Source organism: Orbicella faveolata, unplaced genomic scaffold (assembly GCF_042242905.1).
Source record: "Orbicella faveolata isolate gen_17 unplaced genomic scaffold, um_ofav_v1 contig_1, whole genome shotgun sequence".
Lineage (NCBI taxonomy): Eukaryota > Metazoa > Cnidaria > Anthozoa > Scleractinia > Merulinidae > Orbicella > Orbicella faveolata.
The window spans coordinates 5,237,120-5,250,836 of record NW_028301536.1 but is presented as its reverse complement, the minus strand read 5'-3'; the positions used below and the strand labels follow the sequence as shown (position 1 = coordinate 5,250,836).

At 39.8% G+C, this 13,717-nt stretch overlaps 1 protein-coding gene across 2 annotated transcripts in view; it reads left to right on the top strand.

Annotated features, from left to right (window-relative positions):
- Positions 1-13,717, top strand: part of LOC110064639 (uncharacterized) — a 38,695-nt gene that overhangs the window by 2,459 nt on the left and 22,519 nt on the right. For both annotated transcript variants that reach the window (XM_089286334.1, XM_089286341.1), the window contains exons 3-12: positions 1,471-1,865; positions 3,066-3,280; positions 4,561-4,805; positions 6,805-7,015; positions 8,124-8,770; positions 9,235-9,598; positions 10,336-10,549; positions 10,856-10,908; positions 11,478-11,528; positions 12,408-12,485. In XM_089286334.1, coding sequence (XP_089142460.1) covers positions 1,471-1,865; positions 3,066-3,280; positions 4,561-4,805; positions 6,805-7,015; positions 8,124-8,770; positions 9,235-9,598; positions 10,336-10,549; positions 10,856-10,908; positions 11,478-11,528; positions 12,408-12,485 — 2,473 coding nt within the window. The remainder of the gene's footprint in view (positions 1-1,470; positions 1,866-3,065; positions 3,281-4,560; positions 4,806-6,804; positions 7,016-8,123; positions 8,771-9,234; positions 9,599-10,335; positions 10,550-10,855; positions 10,909-11,477; positions 11,529-12,407; positions 12,486-13,717) is intronic.

Below are 13,717 nucleotides of genomic sequence, written 5' to 3'. Positions count from 1 at the left end.
CATTACAATTACTGTAGAAACGAGTGGAAGTTTGGGAAAAGGAGAAATGCTTTCTTGAGTAAACTATTTTAATAGGTTTAAAAAGGCAACTGTTTTGAATAAACTCAAATCAACTCTAACAGAGGGCATTGATTAAATCAGAATTAAAACTCTGGTTGGTCGAGTGGCAATCATGTGTTTTTTAGTTCATTATTGAGGACTCAACTAAAAATGTTTTCATTAAGCCAGTTTTAAACTTCCTGGCTCAATTGTCCCAAGGCTGGATAACGCTATGATGCGACCAGTTAAATCACTATCTACACCACAGGATATTAGTGTTAGTATTACAAACTAAACTGCCCATCCATTGAATAGTGATTTATCCATCGGTGGATTGTGTTATCCATCATTTGAACAACCAGGGCATGATGATTTGTAGGTGCTATAATCCAAAGTTCTTTTTTTAAGATACACATGTATGTAGAGATGGTCCAGAAGATATTTTTGGGAGGGTCAAGCCACTGTTGAATCAGAGAAATTTCTTAGTTGAAGAATCTAGCCAATCATGTGTCACCAGAGCCACATTTTCTTTGTGCTAAGATCCTGCTGGCTAATAGGGACAAGCAGCTCTGGGGACAGGAATGAATGGTACATTGTTAAGGTGCAGTAATTGGCCTACAGTGCTACCTGCTGTGAGGGAAAAATGTTTTGGGCTTTATGTAATTGTTTTGCTACCATTATGTACTGTAAGGTAAAGTCTGCATTAACAAGCCATTAGTGGCCCATCAGGCCAGAGCTTATCCTGGTTCCTGTAGCAATTGAAGCGACTCTAAAGGAGTATTTCTTCTCCTCCCTGGATGGGATGCTACAGTGTAGTTCATCATAGGGTTACCCCCAGCATTAAGTTTGCGGTTACCCATTTATACACCTGGGTGGGGAGAGGCACTGTGAGAGTAAAGTGTCTTGCCTAAGAACACAATGCAATGTCCCTGGCCAGGGCATGAACCTAGACCGCTCAATCCAGAGATGAATGCAATAACCACGAGGCCACCACGCCTTCTATATTATGTACTGTACATGTATGTGATATATTGTAAGTACAACAGTTACTGTACATGGGACTTCTGATTACATAGTTATGTACATGTAAGTGGCTTCAAACCCTCGGCATGAATTTGACGCCACCTTTTTCCTCGAGAATTATAACAGATGAGTGCCCCAGTTGTTAATGTGCAAACAGACAGCTCCACATATACATGTAGAGATTGCCTAATAATGATGACTCCTAAAGAAATGGTCAACCCAGGCGGTAACCAGACATCAGTTAACTAGATGCACATAATTAAGGGTGTGGGTTCCTTTACTTGTTTCTTCCCAATGACCATGTAACATTGAGGATGCAGGAGAGTTGAGGCCTACAGATTATAAGTCGTTATCCATGCCGTGGTTATGTTGATTAGCCTAAAATGATTCTTAATTGTTTATCTTTAGGTTCAATTCATCTTCTTGGGTGTACGGACACCTGTCCAATCAAATCAAACCCTCCGTGACTGCAGGTAGCTACCATGACAACTTCTTAACCCTGGAATACACTCGCAAAGGATGGTTGCCATTAGAGAGTGTTGATACACGGATAATTGAGATTAAGCAGGTGATTCCATCTGCTCTCTCAGTTGTTAGTACCAATGTGCCCCATCCAACACAAGACTTGATGGTGGTCACCATTGGAGAGGATGTAGTTTTGCATGCTGCTGTGCTCATTCCAGTGTCCACAAATGCCAACTTCACATTGAATATTAATGGAGCAGGTTTTGAAGGAATAGCTGGGCATGTGATTCAAGTTGGAAGAAATATAAAATCACTTCACGGGCAGATTAGAGGAACAAGTAAGTGCAATTAATTATTGAGAGGATTAGGAACCATTTTCCATATCTCTATTGAGGGAACTTGAGCCTTATCTGGGCGAGTTTCCTCAGTTTGTGTGAGTACTCCCAAAATTTCAAGTGTATCGTGTTAACAGAGTACTCATGACACATTGTAGTTCTGTATTTCTATTGAATTGTAAAAGTACAGCTTAGTTGCTTGCACAATTGTTTCTCACAGTGTATTTTCTAATAGATGACAATTTCATGTTAATGCGACCAATCAAACCTTAATTTTAAGTAGTATACCAGCTAGCCTGCGAACGCAGACGTATTTCTGGCTGTCACTTGGTTCTGCCGAAAAATAACGTCTGCGAACCCGAGCCAGGAAACGATTTCTGTGATGTAATGACTTTTGTTTCTCCTTGGCCAATCAGAATCCATGATAGAATGAAATTCGAGCGCTCCTCGCAGAGAATACCTCTCGCAGTAGTTCTGGGGTTATTTGAGCTAAGCTGTGATTCGTCTAGAATTACTACGTCACAGAAATCGTTTTCTGGCTCGAGTTCGCAGACGTTATTTTTTGGCGGAACCAAGTGACAGCTGGAAATACGTCTGCGTTCGCAGGCTATATACCAGCTGGTACATGTAATTTTAAAAACTCTCAACAGCAGTATATCAAGATGTTTCATTAGTCTCAGCAAGGCAGTCCTTTTGTACCTACTTAATCAGATTCTTATTTTTATGGCTTGTCAAATTCAAGTCATCAAGAAATACATGTACAATGTAGTTCAGGGGTCCATTATCATTTCCAGTGGGAGGGAAACTGGTTCTCCCAGGCGGGCAAAATGTTTTGAACAAATCTTCTTTATAAGAAAAAAATTCCAAACCAGGTGGGCAAAATCATCCCCATAGCCGGTTATTTTGCCCAATGCACGACCCTTAATTTATGAAAACCCTGGTAGTGTCAGGGTCATAAAAGAGATAATTTATTACTTTACATACTTACAGCCTTGCAATGTAAAGTAGCTACACCTGTAGTCAAACCCAGTGACATATATTAATTACACACATGTAAATGTATATACTTCATGCACATGATGCTGTACAATTTTTTTTTGGAATGGATTACTAATGAAATAACTTAAATAGGATTTATTTGGATAGAATTATTTTTTTTTAAGAGTAAACTTAACTTTTCTTTATTATTTAATATTTATTTAGATCTTACTGCCACTGGAGCAAATGTAGGTGGGAATCTTGGCACTGTCGTCAATGTTGGAAACTTTTCCCAGTCATCTGGTGACAATGTAATTGAATATCAAGCAACCATGAGAGCTGTAGATGTTCTGCAGAATACAAATGGAAAAACACATGCTGTTGTTTCGAGTACAAGTGTTGATGGATTTGGTCAACCGTCTTCTTCATTGCTGTTGAAGGTGTGAGCAAGTGCTTGTATTGTCAGTAGCCTAATCACCTAATCATTAGTCTTTAATTTGCACTGTATGTTGTTACATGTACTTTATTAATATTATTGTACATTGAGAGCAGAAAAACGTAAAAGGTATGCACATGTTTTGGGCACTCTCCAGGTTCTAAGTTTAAATAATTTGCAGGTATTTCGTTGATCATGTTACTAACTTAATACATGTACGCTTTCCTAATTTACACGGAAAGTAGCAACATATTCTTGTCGCTAATGGAAAGCTGGTGTGTTGTTTTTTTGGGGTGAATCAAGTTTTTTTGGACAAAAATAACATTTGTTCAATTAGAAGGTTTCCGAACCCTTAATTATTTCATCGCATTAGAAATTTTGGTGGAAAGATTATAGACATGGTATCCACAAACCTTCTTTACATATTGCATCCATAAAGGTGTAAATAAATCAACTGAGCGACATGTTTGCGCTCCTTATTACAGTCTGCCATTCTCTCCACCACTGCAGCCTGCATTGCCTGAGCCCGCCAAAAAGGGATATGCAGCAAACTGTGCAGTACGTTTTTCTGCTCTGAAATTACTATGCGTACCCTGTTTTACCCAGACCTCTTGCTCTAGACTGCAGCATGCAAGTTATTTGACCGCTATACAGTACCGATATGCCTTGTACTTGCCACTTTTATGGCTTAGGTACAGTATGGGTCTTGTACCAGTGGGCTGAAAAACTTTGATCTCATGCTTACTTCACTTGGGATTGAGCGGTCTGGGTTCGAACCCTGGCTGGGGACATTGTGTTGTGTTCTTGAGCAAGACACTTATATGTAACACTCACAGTGCCTCTCTCCACCCAGGAGTATAAATAGGGACCGGCAAATCAAATGCTGGGGGAAACCCTGTAATGGACTAGCAACCCATCTAGGGGGGAGTAGAAATACTCCAAGTCTCTTCATGCTACAGAAACTGGAGATACAATGTAAGTGCTGGCTTGATATTTTGGACCGCTTGCACAAACAAACCATTAAAATCTCACACTCTTGGATTAACTGAAAAATATGAGCTGTAGACACTTTGGAAAAAATAGTATGAATAAAACCAAAAAAACAATTTTACCCGATAAAATAAACAAAAGAAAACAAAGAAAATATGCAAGGTTTAATAGAAATATGAATAATTAAAATAAACTTAAAGAAAAAGAAAACTAAAACACAACAAATAATAACATACTGTACTGTTGTGATTTCTAACTGACATGTAAGTTCTCTTTGTCTCAATTTCATTAAAGATAGTTGAACCTGACCTTTCTGTCACTGTGAGTGTGGATCAGACCTCTGAAGTGCAGCCAGATTATGACCTCACCTTTACTGTACAACTGCATCATTCCAAACTGTCAACTTCACCTGCTTTTGGGGTGCTTCTAGAAATTGCTGCACCTAAAGAGTACTTCAAGAATGTCCGAAAATCTGGCACTCCAAGCAGAGGTGATCTGTCAGTGAAAGCTGGAGACCAGGCCCCTAGTGGAAACCCAAGGTAACACTTTTGTACATAGAAGACACTGTTTCATGAAAAATTAATTCCATGATTTACTCTTGAAAATGAGAATCTTTTCATGGCTCATGAATGCTGGGGTTTCATAAACGTCTTCAGCAGGAGCCTCAGTTTCTTGCAGGAGGGCAAAACTTTCTGAAATGAACTCCTTAAAAGAAAACCTTTCCTCTAGGTGGTCAAACCAGGCAGGCAAAACCATCCTCACAATTGGTTAATTTGTCCATGCACTGCCTGGCTCTTTATGAAATTTTGATGTTAAGTGTAAAAGAAAAGTTTCATGTAAGCTGCCTACTAAATATACATGCCCATGTACTGTACAGTAGGTCTCTACCATATCATGCAATTCTTTAAAATTTAAACCCTTTAGAGTTGGTTCTTAAACTTTGATGTGCAAGCATGTGGAGGGTGTAAAATGAGTTTTGTAATTCCCCGAGACCCTCAATGTTCCCTGAGGTGGAGCCGAGGGGAACATTGAGATCGAGGGGATACAAAGCTCACTGTTTCCTGCAGGACCAGTCATTAAGTGTTTTGTTATACCTCCCAACTCGAAAATAGAAAAAAACTGTGAAGAAATTGTTTGCTCCAAGATGGCTGGCTCACAAATTTGCCACAGTTTCAAGGAGCACGACCTGATCATGTGCAAGTTGAAAGTTCAAGTTGTTCATTACCTAGGGAGTTGGTGAGTTTTGTCCACCCTAGGGAGTTAGTGAGTTTTGACCCATGACACGTGACATGTTCTCGTCCAATAGGAAAACGTATTTGAGTTGGGAGGTATAACAATGATATTTATACCTGTTCCAAAAAACTTGACTTTCATCTTTTTGCTGATGACACTAATATCTTATATGTCTTATATATCTTATAAAACCTTAAGTCATTAGAATATGCTGTGAATGTTGAACTACATAAATTGTGTGTTTGGCTAACATCAAACAGATTAAACCTTAACATAAAAAGAAAAATCAAACTTTGTCATATTCCGTCCATATCAAAAGAGACTGCTCTTTCAACCTAAAATAAGCATATTTGAAGTTATGAGAAAAATGTGAACGTTTCCCTAGACTGCTAAAATTACTTAAAGTATCTAGGAATATTAATTGACTATAATCTTGCAGGTCTTATAGCAAAGTTAAGACACTTTGAAACTCTTTGTGCCTCTCCACACCTTATTAAATATTTATCAGTCTTTAATTTCGCTGTATACTGTATCACTTACGGATTATCTGTCTGGGGTCAGGCCTAAAAGTCTCACCGAATTAAAACATTAATATTACAAAAACGAGCACTACGTTTCATGTACTTTGCGAAGAAAAATGAACATACCATTCCACTCTTTATTAATGCTATGGTTTTGCCATTAAACTTTTTATACCATAACACGTCCAGTGTCTGTTCTTACCATACACGCCCTTCTACTTCTGATAATTTTTACATAAAACCCTCAAAACTAGAAAAAAAAAAAAAAAAAAAAAAAAAAAAAGAAAACGTCTTTTCAAGAACTGGTGTGAAACTCTGGAATCAGATACGAAGCCCTCTGAGAGAACTACCAATAAAATCATTCAAACTCAGAATTGAAAACAAACTACTAAGTGTTCTTGAAGAGGAAGACTCCTTCATTGAGGTACACAAGATTATTTCTACATTAAAATATCAATACATGTAGTAGTAAAAAAATAAAAGGAATTATCTAATGAATCTGATAACCCCTCACCTCTTTTCTCATTCTTCTCCCATCGTTTTATTTTTGATTTTATTCACTTTTTCCCAACTTTCTATTTTTCTATTGATTAATATTAAAGACACTTGTAACTATTATCTTGATAGACTGGTCCGCCTAGACTAGCACTGGCTATGTGCGGGCCAGTCCAACTGTGAAATGCAAACTAAAAAAAACAAACAAGATTGATGATTGATTGATTGACTTGATAACAAGCTGAGTAACTCCTGGGGTACTAATTATATTATTTACTTTGTCTTTTAGGTACAACAATGCAAACAACAACGTCCTTGTCTATCAAATATCTGATGATTTACCGCTTGGACAGAGTGTGTCTTTCCAATACAAGGCTACAACTGTAAGCAACGTTTTGCCAAGTATTTTTGTATCATCTCCAGTGTACCTCTCCTATGTAACATTACCGCGCAGTCTGGCTCCTCGGGAAGGAAGGAAGTATGAGGAGAACTCTGATCAGGTATTGTGCAATGTTTGTTTATGAGTACTGAACAACAACAGTCTGATGTTACACACTTGGGAAGTTACAGTACCTTCCTGTGCCACAGAGATAAGGATAAGTTTAATTAGCATAAATCTAATAGTGTTCTATCGCCAATGCTGTTCTCTTATTGGTTACGCTACTTGCACTATCTATTCTGTGTGAGGTAGTGAGTAGCCTTAAGCAGTGTGTGGCTGTAGACAAAGTGGCAGCCTACCCTTTGCGTTTTGAACTGTCTGCGACGAAGCTTTAGATAATTTATTTGAATGACTAGTAGATTTATACTAAAAGAATTAGATTATCTGCGCTTGATTTCTGTGTGAAATAGTTGACTCAGACTGCACCCTAGTGTAATCTGAAGTTCATAACTTCATTGAAGGGGATTGCTATAGAAAAGCTGCAAATATGGAGTATTTAAATAGTGGAAGCTACATGTAACTGTATGCAGATCATCAAACCTTTAGTGAATGATGATCTTGAAATCTCAGAGTCCTTTGTGATGAGTTACAGGGTCTTGGTTTTGTACATTTCTAGCTTTCCTCGGAGTTTATGTGGTGGTGCAGTGTGGCACCTCGACAATATTCTCTCCACTTGTCAGTTTCTCAGTGAAATTTTATTTTTAAGGCAATACAATAATGTTTACTCTTGGGCCTACACGTAACTTAGGGAAGAAGACAGTAGGAACAGAGTTGTCTTACAGCTGCTCTAGAGAAGTGTGACACTGGGCGTGGTCAAAAGAAACTTTTGGCAGTTTGGAGCATAGACCTTTCTGCTGGCTCAAGACAGTACTTTTTGCTTGCTAAAAAAGTCCCAAACTGTCCTTTGGGCATGGAATAGATCATATCCACTGGCCTGACAGAAAAATCCGCTAGCTTTGCACCATTGGGTTGAACATTCTTTGCATGTACATGTATGAATGTAGCTTTAGGCACCGCACGTTTTGTGAATTTGTGATATAAGGAAATCATTTAGCATTATAGGCATTCAGTGTGACCAGTAAGCTATAAACAGTAGCACTTTATATTTTTTGGGGGGGGGGGGTGGTACTATGCAATAATTTTGTTAACTGTCTAATTTTCCTCCGCAGGGTACATTCTTGACATTCCGTCCTGATCCCTTTGTGACAGTCAGCTTTATCCCCCCTACTGGATCTTTTGATGGTGGCGATAGAGTGGAATATGACCTCACGCTGGAAAACAGTGATCCAACAACAACGGCCCATTCCTTGTCCATTGTGGTAACCTTTGAAGCACTTGATACCAGTAGGCTTAACGTAACAAGCAGCCGAGGAACACCGACATTTAATGTCACTACACAAGAGTCGATACTCTCTATTTCATCGCTCGCACCATCGCAAAACATCCAATGCAGTTATGCATCAGTTCTTCTAAGTCGCCTCAGTCCCAAGCAGTTGATATCTCAAATGGTGACTGTCGAGTACTATAGCTCGGATGTCGGCAATAGACCTGACAATTTTGCCAGTTACAAGGAGAAAACGCTTGCCAATCTCACCACGAAGTCTATTAATACCACAATATCAGCGAGTCAGAACGCGGAGAAGTTACAGGCAGGGGATCCTGTTAATTTTACTCTTCGTCTACAACTGCCGGAGTGTGAAACCAATTTAAGTATAGTTGTTGATTTGCCGACGGTACCTGCCAATGTCATTGATCTCTCTCGTAAAAGGAGAGATGTAACAAGAATGAGGAGTGGCAGTGAAGTGGTTAGACCGAGGTGAGACATCCAAAATTGGTCTTTTCTTTTTAATTTGACTACACGCGCGCACTTTGCTGTTTTAGGCCATTTAAAATTTTTTATTCTTTTGCTCCTTCAGTTTCTACATGTTAGACTCTGCAATTCAATATAGGATTTTCTCTTGAGTGTTAAAAGTGAAATTCGCTTTCATTTGTTTGCATTCAGTAGATGTACCACGCTACGATATTGGCCTACAAAAACTTGCGCCCCATTGTCATCTTATCAGAAGTAAAGACAAAACCAATCGTAGAGTGTAGCTCGCTCGCACACGTTTTCCCGCGCTTTTCGTCGGCTGTTGTTTTGAGTTTTGATTGGTTCTCTGGATTGCCTGTGTAATTGTGATTGGCCGAGTGATTATTTACTTTGGTTTTACGACACTCATTTGAAAAGTGCTCCAGCAACTAATGCCCTAATGTTCTTTATTTGATCTTTTGTACATGTAGGTCGCGCGTCAAACGCAATGCCGGTGTGGTGTATGCCCTTTCTCCTGTTCTGAATGAAAGCTATGTGAAGCACGGAGACGGCTTAACATTATCCCAGCTCCCGACTATAACACCAGTGAATGGGAATGAAGCTCTGAATGTGGCGTTTGGTTCTGTATTGAATCTGCCTGGTTCTGGACCCAATGACACCATTGAGGTTTTCCTGAAGTTTCGGACTGCAAACAGGCCGCTGGTGTTGAGCGGACGGCCCCTCAGTTTGCTTGCCTCGTTGAAGTTTGATGCTGGATCAGATTCTTCCGTTAAAAAGTTTGTTATTATCGGACCGCTGCTGAAACCACTTCTGTCGATAGTGAAATCTGTGGAGGTAAGAGATTTATTTAACTCAGGCTTGAAAGGCAACAAGTCACAGCGGCGCACATCTCTTGTCTTGTCTCTAGGGAATGACGAGTCTTGTTTTTTGTTGCTAAACAAGTCTTGAATATCAAGATCCATTAGTTCCCGGAGGCAGGAGGGGGAGGGGGGGGGGGGGGGGGAATGCTCGTCAGAAAATTTGAATATAACTTCTAAGGGAGACTAATCGTGGCTCGAGGTTTGTCTTAGCTCTAGATACCACTTAAAACAGAAATGACGACGTTTTCTTTTATTATTATTTTTTTCCAGTGCACCCTAAAAGATACTTTGACATGAAAAAATAGTTGTGTTTCGTCCTGGTTGCCCTTAAAGAGACACCAAACTCCTTGATTTACACTCTTTAAATTAAGCGAGACAACGAACATCCTTGACCTTTCATATGGGTATGCCCCCTCCCCCCCCCCCCGGGGGGGGGGCATTAGCGTCGTTTCTCTTGGGAATTCTAAACTGTCTATCCAATGAGTAGTTTAGAAAATGGCGCGGAATATGGCACGTCACACGATATAACAGTGTTGCTCAACTTGTCCCCATTTCATGTCCCCACAACATGTGCCCTAGTGTTTGCCGACCTTCAAGGAACCTTTGTTATTCAAGTATCGATACCTGAATGACAACATTTAATTTGTATACTCTTGGCAAATGAGTGTGACATGGTCCCCCTTTTTCAAGTTCACATTTTGTGTTTTGTAGATATTGCAAGGAAATATGGACTCTCCGCTTATACTGTTCAACGTGACGGTGAGCCACGCAAACGATTCTCTGTATGACGCTCGTAACTTGACTGTCACCGACTCAACCCAAGGGATGGATTTTTACGATTCCGATGTTTCAACTAAAGAAGTCTTTGTCACTTCCCCGAAAAAGAACACGTTTGGAGTCCGGTTTATGTTGACAAGTCTGCTTGGTAAGTTGGAATGGTCTCTGTGTGGACCCTTGTTATTTCTAGAGGGTTACTGATTATAAGGGTTATGGAGTTTTTGGGGGGTTTTGATTTTTGCTCTCGTTCGATTATCTCCATCATTGACATCGCGAGAACCCGCTCTGGGGGTTTAGGCGTGGCAGCCTATGCCTTCAGCTTCGACTGGTAACACTTACCTCATCCTTGATTATTCTGGACGTCACGAAAACCCTCACACAACGACTCGTTGTTATACAGAGTAACTTAACAGTGTTACAAAGATGTTCATGGAACTATCTTGTCTTCTTATAGTTGGCGAGGCGAGATCTTTTATCTACGTGGCCCGATTCAAAGTCGATGAAAAGGTTAGTTCCTGATCCTTGCCTGTTTATTTCTGTCTTTATACCAAAGTTCGTATGGTGCAATCGTTCGGATGAGGGTAGATCTGAAAAGAGCTGTTGTTGGTGACTGACGTTGTGACGACCTGAGCGGAAGTCATGTTCACAGCCAAGTGAATAGTGTTTGTCAGTCGTTGGTGTTACAAGTCTGGTCCAGACAGATAGATAGACAAGATAGCCAGCTAGCGATATAGACGGACATTCAAACAGGCAGAGACATAGCCAAAGTAGACAGCCACTTAGCCAGCCAACTACCCAGACAGACAGACAGACAGACAGACAGACAGACAGACAGGCAGGCAGATAGACAAGCAAACTAAAATGGCCAAAGATAGGAACAAAAAGAACATATAGAAGAAAACTTGCGGCTTAGCTGATTCTATTACGAAATATTTTCGTAATAATGTTTAATCAGTTAGGTGTAAATCAAGAACTCTTCACTTGTAGGTCATTTGGGTTCGCCAGTTACATTTTTGTATGCCTTGTAAAATGGAGGCACGCGTAAAATTTATATAATAATATATTTTTTCTTCCAGGAGCCAGCAACGTTGCGCGTTCCTGCTGAAGTTTCGTGGAAGAGTGTGCAGGTAAAACACTCCAGATAGAGTGACTTTCAACTGAGTGTCATGGAACCAAATTCCAAATACTCTCTCTGACTAATCACAAAAGGCGCAGAAAATCCAGTAAACCATTCAAAACTAGAAGCAAATACATGTAGGTGACGCAACGCGCGGGAAAACATGTGCAAGCGAGTCACGAGTTTGATCGCAAACTGAAAATACGTGGCAAACATATTCAAATTCTGTCGTTGTGTCTTAGGAATAAAGCACCTAGAACTAATAACTAAAAGCCGCTATCCCTTCCAAATCTACCTAACAACTTCATCTTGGTTTTTTCAAGGCATTAGTAACAATTTTAACACAGCTGTTGCAAAAAACAACAACAACAACAACAACAACAACAACAACAACAACAATAACAACAAACAAACAAGAAAAGAAACAAAAGGACGCAAATAAGCGACTGAAAGAAAGAGAGAAAATCGATGTGATAGTGTTATGTGAATAACATATAAGTCCGCCAGATTTTCTCAATCGTGTTCTAGATCACACAACGTTTGGCACGAATGAAAAACTGCTCAGTGCTGTAATAATTGTTTACATCTATGTTATTGAACTAAAGAAAGGTCCAAATTCGTGAAATATTGGTAGAGTTCTTTTTTTTTTTTGGCAGGTTTATGGGCCAAGCCGCAGGCTAGGTCCATAAACTTACAAAAAATATTCTCCAATACGGACCGAACAAGCTAGTTCAGTAAAGTATTTATCATAATGGTTCTTTTTAATCTGCTGATAAATTGTTACGTCTCCGTGAATTATTCTTGGAAAACGCGTGCGTGCGCGAAAGGTAAGCATCTGCTTACGTTTGTCACGTCGCAGTCATGTAATCATTTTTTTTTTATTTGACAGCTAAATAGCCTAGCCTACAGATTGTCAAGTGATACCAGTACTGGTTGCCTCCAAAGAAATGATGTAAATGAACCAGAGGTAAGGCTGAAAACGATCAACTAAGTGAACGAGGAAAGGTTTAACAAAGAAAAAAGTCGTCACTCAGGCCCTGTTCACACTTCGTCGGAGGAATTTGAAAACGCAACAATCACCGGTCATTTTGGATTTGTGTTTGAGGAAAACTAGGGCAGGGAAATCACGTCATTATCGTGACTACACCGTTTACTAAAAGCTCCGTTTTCAAAATGTTTTCTGTCCACACGAAAACAAAATGCCGGCGTTTTCAAATTGCTCCGGTTTGAAGAGCGTTTTCGAAAAGCTCCGTTTTCGTGAGGGGTTAGTGTGGACTGTAGGCCTAACTGTAGAAATAAAGCTGCGTTTTCAAATTATTTCGGCGTAGTGTGTACGGGACCTCAGTCTTCAGACTTAATAGCCTTTTCCTGGTTAACTTTTCTCATCAGCATTACAGTATAATCCAACATTGATGCGAGGCAATTTTGGACAAGACTACAAAACTGTCCAAAAATTTCCTCACATCCACATTGAATTAGATTGTAATGCAAACGGGAAAAGCTGACCATAAAAAGAGATACTGATTTCACTCACAACTGAATGTAAGTTACCCTCGTACCTTATTTACAGCAATGTTGTAGTTAAATAGTTGATAGATTCTGTTTTTGCGTTACAGTCGTGTTACGACCTCGGGCTTGACTATTCTGGGTATCAAAACGTGAATCCAGAATTGTTTTATTATTTACCCATTTAATAAATACCGTAATGATTCCATTGAGCGCCCGGGGTGCTGATTTACTTTTGATAGCCCAGGGAGGACGTCTATTGGAGAGGGGAGGTCGGGGGAGGGGGAGGGGGAGGGGGAGGGGGTATTAGGGACAGAGCGTGTATTTCTTTTTGGACATAAACATCTGAAAGTGGTACAGTATTTCAATTAAAAAGAAAAAAAAGAAAAAAGAAAAAAAAGCAATAGGTACTTTTATTCAAGAACTGTAAGAATAGGGGCTCTGATAGTCAGGGTACTCAATATTACAATCAGTTGACAAAGCAGACTTCATAGTTCATTCGTGCAACCAGTATATATTCTATGTCAAGGTCCTGTTCCTTGTAGGAGCGCTTTTTTGGAGGGGGCGCTTATGCTTTCTGTAGCATGAAGCGACTAGAAATATTTTTATTCCCCCCTGGATGGGATGCTAGTCTATCGCAGAGTTACCCCCAGCATTAAGTTCGCCGGTACCCATTTATACACCTGGTTGAAG